General features: G+C 48.1%; 10 protein-coding genes across 10 annotated transcripts; 3 read left to right on the top strand and 7 right to left on the bottom strand.

Moving 5' to 3' along the window:
- Positions 1-106: 106 nt before the first annotated feature.
- RhiXN_00900 (ribosomal protein L19) lies at positions 107-640 on the bottom strand (the record flags this gene model as incomplete). The annotated part of the gene is made up of 1 exon (XM_043320719.1): positions 107-640. The coding sequence occupies one exon, from the start codon at positions 638-640 to the stop codon at positions 107-109; it is 534 nt and encodes a 177-aa protein (XP_043179731.1).
- A 125-nt stretch (positions 641-765) lies between these two features.
- Positions 766-2,717, top strand: RhiXN_00899 (uncharacterized protein; the record flags this gene model as incomplete). The annotated part of the gene is made up of 9 exons (XM_043320718.1): positions 766-948; positions 1,006-1,097; positions 1,148-1,187; positions 1,249-1,267; positions 1,327-1,427; positions 1,487-1,586; positions 1,640-1,770; positions 1,829-1,884; positions 1,937-2,717. The coding sequence occupies 9 exons, from the start codon at positions 766-768 to the stop codon at positions 2,715-2,717; spliced, it is 1,503 nt and encodes a 500-aa protein (XP_043179730.1).
- A 296-nt stretch (positions 2,718-3,013) lies between these two features.
- On the bottom strand, positions 3,014-5,582 carry RhiXN_00898 (asparaginyl-tRNA synthetase; the record flags this gene model as incomplete). Its single annotated transcript, XM_043320717.1, has 12 exons — positions 3,014-3,256; positions 3,316-3,605; positions 3,663-3,723; positions 3,782-3,946; positions 3,998-4,126; positions 4,176-4,214; positions 4,268-4,689; positions 4,740-4,860; positions 4,917-5,015; positions 5,070-5,253; positions 5,307-5,427; positions 5,456-5,582. The coding sequence occupies 12 exons, from the start codon at positions 5,580-5,582 to the stop codon at positions 3,014-3,016; spliced, it is 2,001 nt and encodes a 666-aa protein (XP_043179729.1).
- Positions 5,583-5,715: 133 nt separating this feature from the next.
- On the bottom strand, positions 5,716-6,066 carry RhiXN_00897 (uncharacterized protein; the record flags this gene model as incomplete). Its single annotated transcript, XM_043320716.1, has 3 exons — positions 5,716-5,848; positions 5,903-5,962; positions 6,029-6,066. 3 exons carry the CDS (start codon positions 6,064-6,066, stop codon positions 5,716-5,718), a joined length of 231 nt encoding a protein of 76 aa, XP_043179728.1.
- Positions 6,067-6,626: 560 nt separating this feature from the next.
- RhiXN_00896 (uncharacterized protein) lies at positions 6,627-6,995 on the bottom strand (the record flags this gene model as incomplete). The annotated part of the gene is made up of 4 exons (XM_043320715.1): positions 6,627-6,645; positions 6,701-6,729; positions 6,782-6,797; positions 6,847-6,995. 4 exons carry the CDS (start codon positions 6,993-6,995, stop codon positions 6,627-6,629), a joined length of 213 nt encoding a protein of 70 aa, XP_043179727.1.
- Positions 6,996-7,785: 790 nt separating this feature from the next.
- RhiXN_00895 (4'-phosphopantetheinyl transferase superfamily) lies at positions 7,786-8,474 on the top strand (the record flags this gene model as incomplete). Its single annotated transcript, XM_043320714.1, has 3 exons — positions 7,786-7,827; positions 7,884-8,042; positions 8,100-8,474. The coding sequence occupies 3 exons, from the start codon at positions 7,786-7,788 to the stop codon at positions 8,472-8,474; spliced, it is 576 nt and encodes a 191-aa protein (XP_043179726.1).
- Positions 8,475-8,537: 63 nt separating this feature from the next.
- On the bottom strand, positions 8,538-9,001 carry RhiXN_00894 (small nuclear ribonucleoprotein F; the record flags this gene model as incomplete). The annotated part of the gene is made up of 5 exons (XM_043320713.1): positions 8,538-8,559; positions 8,613-8,636; positions 8,692-8,756; positions 8,810-8,935; positions 8,993-9,001. 5 exons carry the CDS (start codon positions 8,999-9,001, stop codon positions 8,538-8,540), a joined length of 246 nt encoding a protein of 81 aa, XP_043179725.1.
- A 153-nt stretch (positions 9,002-9,154) lies between these two features.
- RhiXN_00893 (Histone-like transcription factor (CBF/NF-Y) and archaeal histone) lies at positions 9,155-9,811 on the top strand (the record flags this gene model as incomplete). The annotated part of the gene is made up of 5 exons (XM_043320712.1): positions 9,155-9,236; positions 9,296-9,361; positions 9,415-9,509; positions 9,568-9,636; positions 9,695-9,811. The coding sequence occupies 5 exons, from the start codon at positions 9,155-9,157 to the stop codon at positions 9,809-9,811; spliced, it is 429 nt and encodes a 142-aa protein (XP_043179724.1).
- Positions 9,812-9,977: 166 nt separating this feature from the next.
- Positions 9,978-11,348, bottom strand: RhiXN_00892 (PfkB family carbohydrate kinase; the record flags this gene model as incomplete). The annotated part of the gene is made up of 6 exons (XM_043320711.1): positions 9,978-10,135; positions 10,187-10,625; positions 10,679-10,859; positions 10,914-11,078; positions 11,132-11,175; positions 11,250-11,348. The coding sequence occupies 6 exons, from the start codon at positions 11,346-11,348 to the stop codon at positions 9,978-9,980; spliced, it is 1,086 nt and encodes a 361-aa protein (XP_043179723.1).
- A 578-nt stretch (positions 11,349-11,926) lies between these two features.
- Positions 11,927-13,286, bottom strand: RhiXN_00891 (PfkB family carbohydrate kinase; the record flags this gene model as incomplete). The annotated part of the gene is made up of 7 exons (XM_043320710.1): positions 11,927-12,075; positions 12,129-12,197; positions 12,250-12,565; positions 12,626-12,806; positions 12,861-13,025; positions 13,080-13,120; positions 13,188-13,286. The coding sequence occupies 7 exons, from the start codon at positions 13,284-13,286 to the stop codon at positions 11,927-11,929; spliced, it is 1,020 nt and encodes a 339-aa protein (XP_043179722.1).
- Between the last annotated feature and the right edge of the window lie 29 nt (positions 13,287-13,315).

Genomic DNA, 13,315 nt, shown 5'->3' with positions numbered 1-13,315 from the left:
AAGTAGACGATATTAATATACCTATTAATTTTGCTTGAATAAACATGAGTGTCAATAAAGCACAGTGCAGCAAGGTGACACGTACCACCACACGCATATAAACTCATCATTTGGCCGTCGCGCGTTTGACACCTGCTGAAATAGCGTTCATCTTGGCAGGTTGGTCCCTCAAATAATACAACTTGGCCCTCCTCATCCTCCTTCCACTCTTTCCTCCCCCAGTTCCTGCGCGTTGAATGACCTTGACTTCTTTGATTGCCGGACTACCAACACTGAAGCGCATCTCAACACCAGTTCGTTGCACGACATTTCTTAGAGTAAAGCTTGTGTCAGGACCTTTCCGACGAACGGCGATCAGTACGCCCGAGAAGTTATTGGGTGCATGTGCGAGTGAGAGCGACAAGACTGAGCCAGGAAGAACACGGTCCTTGTGTGTTTTCGAGAACAGGGTGTTCATGAGATTTTGGGCGGGTTCGGATGGGAGAGTCTTATGCAAGTGTGCCATCAGGCCTTTACCGACGAGCATACGGTCTTTGGTGGGAGGCAACGGGGGTGGCGTAGGGACTGACACCTGAGACGAAAAGGGATACGGTTTCCCCGCAGCCGTCGCCAGACCACGGCCAAACAGACGACGGAGCATGGGTGTGGGTGTGGATGCGGATGTGGTAGAGAGTCCAAGATCAGTTTTGGGATTAGCACCCTGGCTGACTAATACTGGGTTGCTGTTACGTTTATTACACTTGCTGCCGTTCGGCGACGACAGCGATGAGCGGAATGCGTGTCCGTACTCGCTCGCTGAGCTCGACGCAGATGCTCGGGAGCACTCGTCCCACATCGCCCACATACTCTGTTACGACCAATACCACCGACGCTCGCGATCTTGCCGGGCGTGCGGAACGAATCATTACCAAGGCCGATTTGAAGGCCAGTGCAGAAGCCTACGAACAGGTATGTGTGTCGTACCAACACGGCCAACATCGTAAATAGCTGAAATTATCTATTCAGTTAATCAATGCGAGTCGTTTCTTTCGAGATGCCCTGGCTGGAGTCTCTCGTGCGAGCGCCAAGTTTGCAGAGGCGATAGAGAAGTGCTCAAGGTAACGTTTGATGAGGTCATATTCCCATCGTTTGCTCAAACACACGATAGACTCAAGGGCCCCTCGGATGCATGTGGCAAGGACCTCCAGGTATGTCTCGCTCGCCAATTCACGTTATCGCTCCAAGCTCACATATGTCTGACTCGATTAGGCTGCTGCCGGACTTCATCGTATGCCACCGCAGTTGCCACATATACTTCGACACAGGCTAAGCGATCTCATTTGGCAGATCTAATTTCGAACCACGAACAAATACTTGAACATACGATAGTCCACAAATTCGAGATACCATTGCGCCAGGAGCTCCAGGCGTACAAGGCTGCCGTCGCTGTGAGTTCCGGCTGAATTCAGCCCAACTTTTTAGAGTGTTAATTATTTCAAGGAATCAGGAGCGCACCGCCGAGTATGAGCGGGCTTCGACAGAGAAGAGCCGCCTTATTCAGAAGACGGAGGCTGATAACATGAGAGTCGGCAGGAAGAAACTGCGAGGTCCGTTTGTATTAGCGATCGCGACATTTCAGTCTAACTGGTTCCATCCTTAGACCTTAATTCATTCCGTGCCGCATTGGCTTCTCTGCAAGCTCAAGTGAACGACCTTGACAAGTTGAAATCAGATTACTACCAGCAAGTCTTGGAGCACGAACAGCAGATATGGGATGGCGTTCTCGGCAATGTACGGAATCGCACCCCCCTCCCCTATTCGCCAACGTTGACTCACTCGATTTCCATAGGTTTCCGTGGTAGTAAGATCTACAATGGACGTGTACGATCGCATCACAGCTAAAGCGTGAGTTTATTCCCTATCATATGACTCACCCCTATACTCACATGTGTTTCAGCTCCGATCCTTCTCTCGAGCACATTCTGGCTTCTGTCCCAGACCCATTCGACGAATACGCATCACAAGCACCGGCCCCGGATGCCATATTTTCTATCCTCGCTCCTCTGGAAATCATGTCCGGGGTAAAAACGCCAGGAGAAACCACCGCTCCAGGAAGTGCGTCCTCGAGTGCGGGTAACAGCAATTCCGGGGGAGGCTTAACCAGTGCACCCCCAAGCGAGAACGGACTAAACGCCTGGATCGACAAACACAGTGAATGGACAGAAAACACAAGACGATATTCTCTCCCGCTTATGGGAAGTAGTGGCAGCAGCAGCAGCGGAACCGGCGGATACCCTACGTCCCAATCTCAGCACCTTCCTTATGCAGTTGCGGCATCATCGCCGCTGGCAAGTCCGCCGTTGATCGGAATGATTGAAGGAGTGAGGAGGAGAGAGGGCAGTGGAGGAAGCGGCTTTGGTTCGAGAGAGCCGAGTGTGGAGAGGCACGAGGATGCTGGTGGATGGGCATCTTATGCTCTTCCCCCCAGATCGCGAGTCCAGTCTATGGAGAGGGGGCCAACACTCCTGAGTCAGGCGTCGGCCCCGACATTGAACGCAAACGGTAGAACCGGGGTTGCGCTGGATGGGCCCACACCAACTGCGCCGAACTTCTCAATATCCGAAACAGGAAATGGGGACACGGTTGGGAAGGAAGGAGAGAAGGATGACGCAGCGAGTGAAAGCGGGACTACTGTTGTTGCTGCTGGGACGGACGACGACCGGAAGACCATAAGATAGGATCGGAATAGGCGAGAGCGGCTTTGGATCTAGACTGTACCAACATCCCAGACTTGTACAAATCCGCTCGACCATATGTTTTGTTAGCATATATGATTTTTTTTGGACATGTTGCTTTTATTTCTCTTGGCTCTTTTCTCACGCTCACTCTCTTCCTCTCACTCTTCCTCTCTCGAGCGCTGTGTCTCGCCTGGATGTGTCAGTCTTTTTGTATGCATGGGCTTGGTCAATTGCATTGTTTGTGGACGGTTTATATTTGAAGGGTGATTTTATACGACACCGGTTTCTTACTTGCGCTACTTTTTGCCAATCAGTCCCAGTCCGGCCAGTATCTCCCGGTCTACCCTACTGGGGCTCTTGAACAACGCGTCTGTTCCACCGGCCGTCTTTGGGAAAGCTATAACGTCTCGGATTGACGTCGCGTTGCATAGTACGGCTATCAGCCTATCAAACCCAATTGCGAATCCACCGTGCGGGGGCGCTCCTGCAGAGAGTGCAGCGAGCAAGTGAGAAAAAGTCTCAGTCTCAGCCGGAGTGAGCTATAAAAAGCGATCAAATTTGGTAGGTGATCCTCACGCTCCCAAACCACAAAGCGCACCTGAAGAACTTGCTCGAATATGAACCGCTGCAACGTAGGGTCATGTACACGCACGGACCCTCCTCCGATCTCGACACCGTTCAAGACGAGGTCGTAGTGTTGCCCTCGGACCTCTCTCGGCTGTCCGTTCAGTAACTTGTCCACGTCCTCGGCCATGGGTGCTGTAAAGGGATGGTGCGAGCTGCTTAAACGGCCTTTGGCGAGGAATTCTTTGTCTCCGTCTGCGCTTGTAAAGAGTGGGAACTCGGTGATCCATAGGAAGTGAGGAACTTGGGTAGGGATGTATGCTCCTGTGCTCGCAAGCGATAGGTTATCAGATATCCGGATCGGACTAGTTGAATACATACCGGATCGCTCTGCAATATCCTTAATGGCTAGACGCTGCCGACCGAGCGGCGTTGAGCCGCCCTGGCGCATAATATCAGCACTCGGGAGATTGCACGCATATAATGAACATATCACTCACCATATCCAGACTAGCCGATCGGAGGCAAACCCAAACCTCGTCCCCTGGATGAAGCCGTAAGGACTGGGAAAGGTGGCTGCAGTCCACTTCAGAATTGAGAATTTCCGATGCCCATGAGTGGAGGTTATTTCCTGTGATGGTTATACGAGTCGCGCTGGGTTCGCCCTATGATAATGTAAGATCATTTAAAGTCATTCGCTTGAGGTTTGAACTTACAGCTGCTGCCCTAGACGCAGAATTAAATGTCTCGTCGTCGTGTCGAACAACCAGACACTCGAGTTGCATCTGAGTCTCTGAAAGTTTATTTTGTATACCTTCAGGCAGCAACGAAGTGACCGGATGGATCTTGGACAGTCGTCAAATCAACTCTAACTGGGGATAAGCAAACGCTCACCTCGAGCCCGAATCGCGTATCTGGTTTATCTGAACCGTACTAGTTCGGGACCTTAGTTCCAGCCTTATTCGCAGAATATTATCAGCCAGTACCTTTTCCATTGCATCAGCATAGCGCATGACTTTGAATCTGTCCTCGAGGTCAACGCCCAAAGTTCCTTTCCATATCTTTCTAACCAGCCCCTCCACAACGTTCTTTACTTCTCTTCCTCCAATCCTCCATCCGTCACCGACATCAACACCATCGCCCCATCCAACAAATGCCATCTCCAAATCAATTTGGGTAAACTCGGGCTGTCGATCCTTGCGCCCGTCTTCATCCCTGAAACATCGAGCAATTTGATAGTACTTGTCTACTGCTCCAGAGCATACAAGCAACTGTTTGGGCTGTTGGGGTGATTGAGGGAGCGCATAGAACAGAGGTTCAGAGGAACCAAGTCGAGTGGGGACAACGAATTCACGTGCACCTTCTGGTGTGGACTTGAGGAGGATGGGAGTCTCTACTTCGGTAAAGCCTATTGGAGATGTCAGAAACATTTGATGCATGCCACCAAAGATCACGTACCAAGGTCATACAAGTAGTTTCGGGCAATGTGGGCTACCTTGCTTCGGGTTTTGATATTTTTAGTCAAGCTGTCCCGACGGAGATCCAAATGCCGGTGTGTTGCACGAAGTTGCTCATTGACCTGTCATAATATCTCCAGTAAAACTTAAAAGGGTCTTTGGAGGACATAGAGCTAACCAATTCGAACCGATCGTCACTTCTAAATGGTAATTTTGTTGCGGGATTGAGCACAGTATATTTGTCAACGTGCACTTCAACGTCTCCCGTCGAAGTATTCTATATAACATTGAGTTCAAGGACTTGTGAGGAGCAAGGTAATCCATCACACACCGTTCGTTTTGATGACCCAGGCCGGGCTACTACCTTACCCTCGACGAGGACAACAGATTCGACCGGTACATCTTCAAGTTTGGGGCCGGCTTCTGCATCGCCAGCAGTAGGAGAGCGAACCAACAGCTGTGTCTGGCCGTCCCCATCCTTGAGAGTGAAAAAAGTAAGATGCTTCGAGACTGGTCTGCAATTCATTTCGGTGTTTGTTCCACATGTGGATATTCATCTGTTACTTACCGAGCTGGTTGAATCCAACCAGCAAGTGTAACAACCTTGCCGACATCTTCAGTCGTCAAGTTTCCGCATGAATGGGACCGAGCGGGAAAAACACCTGGTTTGAAGCTCAAAGATTCATCGACTAATTTTTGGGTTCAGTCTCGACCAACCATTGTGAGCAAGAAACTTATTCTGAACACTTTCTTGATTCAGACGACAAGCCGATTGAAAAGTACGGGACCATACATGTCCTGGTTGTCGACTACGAGCAAGTCCAAGTATAGAGCGAGATCGCATGATCTGAGTTTGGCTTTCACTTGACTAGGCGCCGAGGTGGGCTTCTTGCAAGGGTGGCTGTACGGGAAGCTTTATTCCAAGTGAAATGCTTTTCCCCTGACAGACCTAAAATGCATACAGTAGATCTATCTAGTCAATCCTCGTCATCCGTCATTTCTTCGCCTTCTCTTAGTCCTCCATGCTTGGTATAGCCTTGACGTCTCGCCCATACAAATCCATTGGTATAGGGGGCGGTACGGAGTGGAAGTAAAAGAACCCACAATGGGCTGAATATCGTCATTGAATGGGCATATACCTATAACATAAGCCAAAAAACTTACTATCCAGATGGTATGACGTTGAAGAAATACGCAAGATTTTTGAAAAAGCCAAGATCAAAGCTATTAACGAATTTCTTAAAACAATTTAGCCAAACAGGGGGCGAATCTAGGCTTGCTGGAACTTACCTCTCCACGGCTTTGGGCCCTATCTGAATATATCCCATGGTCATACCCTTCGACTGTTGTTACACCTTTCCCTATTTGATAGATATTCCAGGCTAACATCACGGACACCGCCAGTCCTAATGCCAAACATAAGATATATATAATAAGATACACCATCTCGGGTGTCCGATATGGCCACTAGTATGATAGATTCACTTAGTCATGCGCCCCAGAATTATCTCGATACCCACCGAATGCATGCCAAAGTCAAGAGCCGGCCAAACCTTTCGGTATCCAGCAACAACAAAACAAAAGGTCGCGATCACGAAATATAACCTACGATCCATGTCATTTGGTTAGTTGGATTTGAACCATAATAAGACAACCGCAATACGTACATGAAAAGCACAAAGTCTCTTTCGTTGCGAAGACCGACCTGAAGTGCAGGGTCATAAGTTATAACACTGGACCCGATGAGAAGATAGATACGCACACATTGATTAATCCCTTGTAGTTTGTAATCATCAGGACCATGAGTAGAATTTCCGTCAATGTGTACTACTTACACTGACAGTTGTCAATGGTTAGATATCGAGCTATGGTAGCTTGAGGAATTTGCCTACTGGACAATGATGGTCCTTTAAACTGGTATTCAGTCCTAAGCATTCGTTCGAGAGACAGGACTGCACCTACATATTTGAGGATACAAGATTTGCATACGCCTAACAGAGTGGGTGAATGCAACTAGAGGATATACAATGGGGCTACACTCACGACAGTGATGAGCTCGCTAAGTGGCATTAGTCGAGTCGATAAGGTACCACAGTCAAATGACATACCTCGGGCTTCGGCCCATGGCACTTGTTACACCTAGGCACAGCTCTTGTACCCGTCGGATCTGTAAGGCTGACCGGCGACCATTGTACCCCGCCACCGCGGCGTTTTGGAGCCCAGCTCCACCCTCGGCCCTCGGCTGTGCCCAGGCCATCACTCGGGTTTCCTGGGTGGGTCGTACACACGTAGTAATAATGTGCCAATAGGTTTGCCGCAATAAGTAGGCACAGAGGAATTGTAATAAGAGGGTATGGAAGATCTGGAGCAATTACTTCGACTGGGTATGTGCGGGCCGAAATTAAAGATACATTCACTAAGATATTGACAGCTACTTACAGAACACCAAAACACCAGAACCCATCAATAAGCATGCGAATCCAACGAAGAATGGACCAGCGACACCGGTAAATGTGTCCGCAGCGCGTTCCATGCACTTGAAACATTTTACCACCTGGAGGTTGCACCACCGTAGCATCTTGCAAAAGGCTAACAGGCACAGTTGAACTGAGGTTAAAGGGCTATCACGACCTTGGGCAGTCGTGGTTCAATATACGGTTGTAGGCCCGAGGCCACAGCCACACCACTGAGGGTGATGCAGGAAACAAATAAACATCGTAATCGCTCCCTCCATGGCAGAAAGTAATGCAGTTATATATGTTACAATCTTAGAATGGGACAGTGAACTGATCAATAATCAAGTACGTTTTCCACAAATATGTATCAACAGAACTAAAAAAGGTGGCTTAGAGTTTGAACCATCTGATGAGCATTCTGCCACATGAAAGACAAGCGAAATTGAGAAAATTCTATCATGCCGAAGATTCATGGAGTATTTTACTATTTCCTTGGAACAATAGGCAGTTTACAAACTGGTTCCTAAAGGATCACTCATTGGTCAACTACTTCCTCGATATTGGCTTCGTCAAAAGCAAATAGATACAGAGATGGTCAAGTTCGAAGCAACCGAGCACGGAAAGCCTATTATCGTAAGTATTAGCCAGAAACCCAGCCTATTGTACTTGACAACTTGACAACTTGGCAGACTCAAAGCTCTGTTCCCCTGACCTACAATGCCACTCACGATTCGGACATGGTAGCCATCGCTTGTGGTGCTGGAGAGCCTGTGGGAATAGATGTGATGAAAATTGCGTTGCCCCGGAGGACTTCTATGGGAGAATTTATCGAGTTTGTTTCAGAGCAGGTGGGTGAGAATCAAGGCGGATGGCAATACGGACACTGACATCGAATATGGGTACAGCTTACTGCATGCGAGAAAGAAGCACTCCACCCTAGGGCTGGCAACGAGGCGACTCGCTTGCTGAGACTATACAGAATGTGGACGATAAAAGAAGCTTACACGAAAGCCTTGGGAGAAGGGCTAGGATATGATTTTGCCAGGATCGAATATGACGTTTTGGAAGGAACTGTGACAGTAGACGGAGAACCACCGTCAGGCTGGGATATCGTGTCTCTTCTAGTGCAGCACGCGACGGACACGTACGTGATATCCACGGCGCGCCGAACTGGGGAGGGGCACGTAACAATCTTTGATTTGGAGGATGTGCCAAAGGGTTTGGTTCAGTTTGTTGGAGTGAATATACTCGCCGAGTGCCTTATTCCCTCATTACGATAAATAATAGCTGCATATGCAAGCTTCTCGGTTATTTTTTTGTCAGGGATACATGAGATAAAAATGCTATGTGTCCGAAGGTGCTTCTCTGTAAATAGGAAAGTTAGGGTCGTGAAAGTCTATCAAGCGATAACTACTGACCTTATGTATAGAACGTTATTACACCTGGACGCGTGACGCGTTCAGAAAACGAGTAGAGAATCGGTCGAAACAAACATACCTAATAAAGACTTCGCCCAGAGCACCGTTTGACTTGCCGTCTTCGAACTCTTCCGTATTGGCGAGCTGACTGGTATTTAGTATGGTGTACTGGTAGTTTTCAGAGCGAAGGAGTTCACCTGAAGATTCATGTAACTGTCGGTACTAACGAGGTAACCCTTGTACTCTAATCCCCATTTGAGACGAACGAACACGGGCTTTCCGGTAAGCTCCTGAAGAAAGGGCTTGGGATTTACTGGTGCGACCTGAAAGAAATTATGGCGTCAGTTTTATGCTGGTTTATCAGTATACATTTTGCTGACCGTCGCCATGATATGGTTGTTTGGTACCAGGAGTGGCTCGGCGCTAAACGAGTTGGGAAAGAAATCAAACACGAGCACACTGAGTTCTTGAGATAAATGACCATCACCAAGTCGCCACCGTTTATTTCTCCCCATTACTTGACCAACATTATAAAGTAGAAAATGTCCGATCACGAGGGTCCCAGTGGTGCAGCTGATGATGAGCTCTCTCTTCCCAAGGCAACGGTTCAGAAATTGATTGCTGGTCAGCACAACTTATCCACAGCTCTCTCCACTCAGCGCTGACCCTCTTCTCCTTGTCAGAAATTCTGCCCAAAGACATACTCAGCTCCAAGGAGTCACGGGACCTTATTATTGAGTGCTGCGTTGGTATGTCTTACTTGTCGTCGACATGACCCCTGTTGCTGATGCGATCTCCACAGAATTTATTCATATGATTTCAACCGAGGCAAACGAAATCTGCGAGAAAGAGGCAAAGAAGACCATCTCTCCAGAACACATTGTTGGGGCATTGAAGGTAACGTTTTGGCTGTCGTATGTGAACCGCATGGCATTCAATAAATCTCCATTAACAGACACTGGGATTCGAGTCTTACGTAGAAGAAGTTGAAGGAGTGCTCAAGGACCACAAACAAGCTCAGAAGGTATGGTGCCCGTGGCGCCACTCATTTTTGCAGAATTCACGTTGACCCATGTACACAGGACCGGGAGAAGAAGACCTCCAAGTTTGAGGCATCCGGCAAGTCCGAGGAGCAATTACTTGCAGAGCAGCAGCAGTTATTCGAAGCCAGCCGTGCGCGGTTTCACGCCGGCCAGTGAATGCATATGGTCGTGGTTTACTCGGCTACGCTGTGAAATCGTCTACCTATTGTTCAACGGAGTAATTTTGGCACATTTGAAGTAATTGGCGAGTGATGTTAATTTCGGCACAGTCATCCTATCCTGTAATTTGTATGTATTCTCTATTGCTATCATTACTTGACCTTCACTTCAAGTCCGCGCACCGATATCTGAGAAATGCGAGTCGCTCTTTTGGTCTATCTCCGTTCCAGAGCTCCACCGTCCCTGAATCCTTATATTCTACACGAGGAAGACCGAGTTGCTGTATTGTATACCCGGCAGATACTGTTGCATACAAGATAGCTGCGTGTGCTTTTGTCACTATACGAGAATATCCTATTATGGTGTTCTTACCTTCGCGAACATCCCCATTCGTCAAACTGAGTCCAGCCGAAAGCCCGCCTAAAAACGCATTCCCGGCGCCTGGAACAAAAGTTCCGGTAGGAGTTCCGTCATGCCCAAAATGATTAATCTTACCGGTAACATCTACCACCGCACCTTTATCTTCAGGTCCCCAATATGCAGGTGTCCACCAGCCCCTGACAATACCTCCCTCTCTCTTAGCAGCATACGCACCCATAGCACCGCATCGAATAATTACATGCCCAGAAGCATCTTTCCCGACTCCAAAGGACAAAAGACGAGCCGCTGCATACTCAATAACCGAATAATCATATGCCCCAGCCTTGTCGATCGAAAGCAGCCCTAATGCTTCCTCGGCATTTGGGCTCAGGATGTCGACCCGGTGAAGGATCTGCCTCAACGCAGGCAGTTCTTCAGGAACGCAGCGGAACTATTAGGCCAGTCAGAAACAATCCTTGGATCCACGTGGAGAAGGAAACTTACGGGGATGGGCTCATAGATGACAAACGGCTTCCAATCCTTTACGCCGTACGTATCGGCATCCTGCATTATTTGATATGCTCGAGTGGGAGAACAGACAAAATGGATCTGACGGGGGGATTCTAACGGCGTTCCAGCTAAATCCTTGGGTGTAAGTCGGATTCGGGGAGTGAGGTATTCGAAACTAGAGCAATGAGTACAATACCTCGATAAAGATCCCATACAGCGCACGACTTACTCTCTTAATTCCCCCGTGTATCTGTTCACCGCTCTGGTTGTTTTATTTTCGGATTGGTCACGAAAATGCCACATATCCGGTCCATAGTGATCCAACTCCCGCTGGACCGCAGCAGGAAAGTCGAAGCCGCGATCTACGATCTGGCCGATTTCAGAAGCAGGTAGCCTTGAGTACTTATTCAAATCAGATCCAGACTACTTTAGAAATCTTCAAAATACCATATTCGTGCGCCGACAGCTGCATAAGTGCCTCCTCCTCCGACCTGTGTGATTGTACGACCCACGTTTGTCTCACGGTCTCACGGGCTCACGATTTTGAGTGAAATATTGAGCTTACTTGAGTAGGAAGTATCTTTCCGGTGGGTTCCCCTGTCGCATCCAGGAACTCAAATTCGTCTAGTATGAAAAGCCCGAGGGATACGAACTGTTTGGGCATTGTAAACGAGCCCAGGCTGGTGACAAGGTCGCTGCGATGTAGTGGAGATAGTAGGGGATTCCAGGACGCTTCCACAATTTGATTGGTTATTTGACCACAATAGACTCAGCAGCGTGCCCCAAATTGTCTACATTGTACATGTCCCTTCATTGGGATAAATTGGTGCACTCGAGGTAACGTTATCCAAACAATCGGCGTTAGCTTCCACCCAGCCGGTCCATGTGTCTCACGTTTATTCATTATTGATTTGTGTTACTAGTTGGCTTCATGACCGCATATAGATGGGCATGCGACTTTGAACAACCAAATTTACCATAATTTACTCCGAATCAATCAGTATAGTTCGGGGCCGCTCTCCCACACTGGTTTGTTCATTTTACGATCTCTATCAGCTTGCGAGGGCTCCTTTCCAGCCGCAAACCTATAAACTCTATTAAGAAATAATGGCGCGTACTCTAATGTGTTCGCTTGAAGTGAGAGGAGACGCTTCAATGATCAATCCTCGCGTATCTTTTTCAATGATCTTCAAAAGCTTACCTTCCCGGGGGAGGGGGAGGGGGAGGGGGAGGGGGGAGTTACTACGCAGACCTATGCTTGAGGAGTGCAAGTCTCTCTTTCGGACTATCTCTGTTCCAGAATTCTTCTCCCTCTGGAGCTCTGTATTCGACACGGGGGAGACCGACCTGCTGTATAGTATATCCAGCGGATATCGTTGCGTAAAGCATGGCTAAATGGAGCACGTTCTCAGCATATACGAGTATCTCATTGTGCTCTCTCTACCTTCGCGAACGTCCCCATTCGTCAAATAAAGCCCCGCTGAGAGTCCTCCCAAAAATGCATTCCCAGCACCTAGCATAGGAGTCCTTAAGAGATGTGTTGCTTTCAAGATAGTTGACCTTACCAGTAACATCTACCACCGCATCTTTGTCTTCAGGAGTCCAATACGCCGGTGTCCACCAGCCCTTGACTGTCCCCGCTTCTAATGTGGCGCCATATGCACCCATGGCACCACAACGAATAACCACATAGCCGGAAGCATCTCTACTAATTCCAAAAGACAAGAACCGAGCTGCTGCGAGCTCAATTACTCCTGGATCATTGATTCCAGACTTGTTAATAGAAAGGAATCCTAATGCTTCCTCTGCATTTGGGCTGAGGATATCTATTTGATGAAGAATCTTTCTCAATGATGGTAGCTCTTCGGGGATGCATGAGGCCTATATCATTAAAACGATGGGTAGGAAGTAATGTGAGGGCGGAGTGTATAAAAGGCTTACGGGAATCGGCTCGTAGATCGTAAACGGCTTCCAGCCCTCTATGCCGTATTGATCTACATCCCGCATTATCTGAGACGCCCGAGCTGGCGAGCAGACAAAGTGAATCTGGCTGGGTGATTCAAGTGGCGTTCCGATTAAATCCTTGGGCGTGAGTCGGATCCGAGGAGTAAGATATATGAATCTGAAACAAACGGAATATAATTGAAGTAAGGACCACGTATGATGAACCGCTCACTCTCTTGTATCTCCCGTATATCGATTTACCGCTCTAGTTGTTTTGTTATTGGGCTGGTCACGAAAGTGCCACATATCTAAGCCATAGTGATTCAACTCCTGCTGGACTGTGGGCGGAAAGTCGAATCCACGGTCTACAATCTGGCCAATTTTTGAAGCAGGTAGCCTTAAAGGCAAATGTCATTTGGATTCGCGTTATGAAAAGAATACTTTGCCATACCATATACGGGCGCCGATAGCCGTGTAAGTGCCGCCTCCGATCTATGAATGTATGTCATCGTCGGTGAACATCAACCTTCATAGATATTTCCGTGAAATACAAGCCTACTTGAACAGGAATTATTTTCCCTGTAGGCTTCCCTGTTGCATCCAAGAAGTCAAACTCGTCCAAGATAAAAAGTCCAAGAGATACAAGGTGCTTTGGCATAAAGGTATTGATAATATCACGTAGAATGT

The sequence above is a fragment of the Rhizoctonia solani genome, chromosome 4 (assembly GCF_016906535.1).
Source record: "Rhizoctonia solani chromosome 4, complete sequence".
Classification (NCBI taxonomy): domain Eukaryota; kingdom Fungi; phylum Basidiomycota; class Agaricomycetes; order Cantharellales; family Ceratobasidiaceae; genus Rhizoctonia; species Rhizoctonia solani.
Note: the sequence above shows the minus strand (reverse complement) of the source record. Positions and strands in the feature narration are given on the sequence as shown.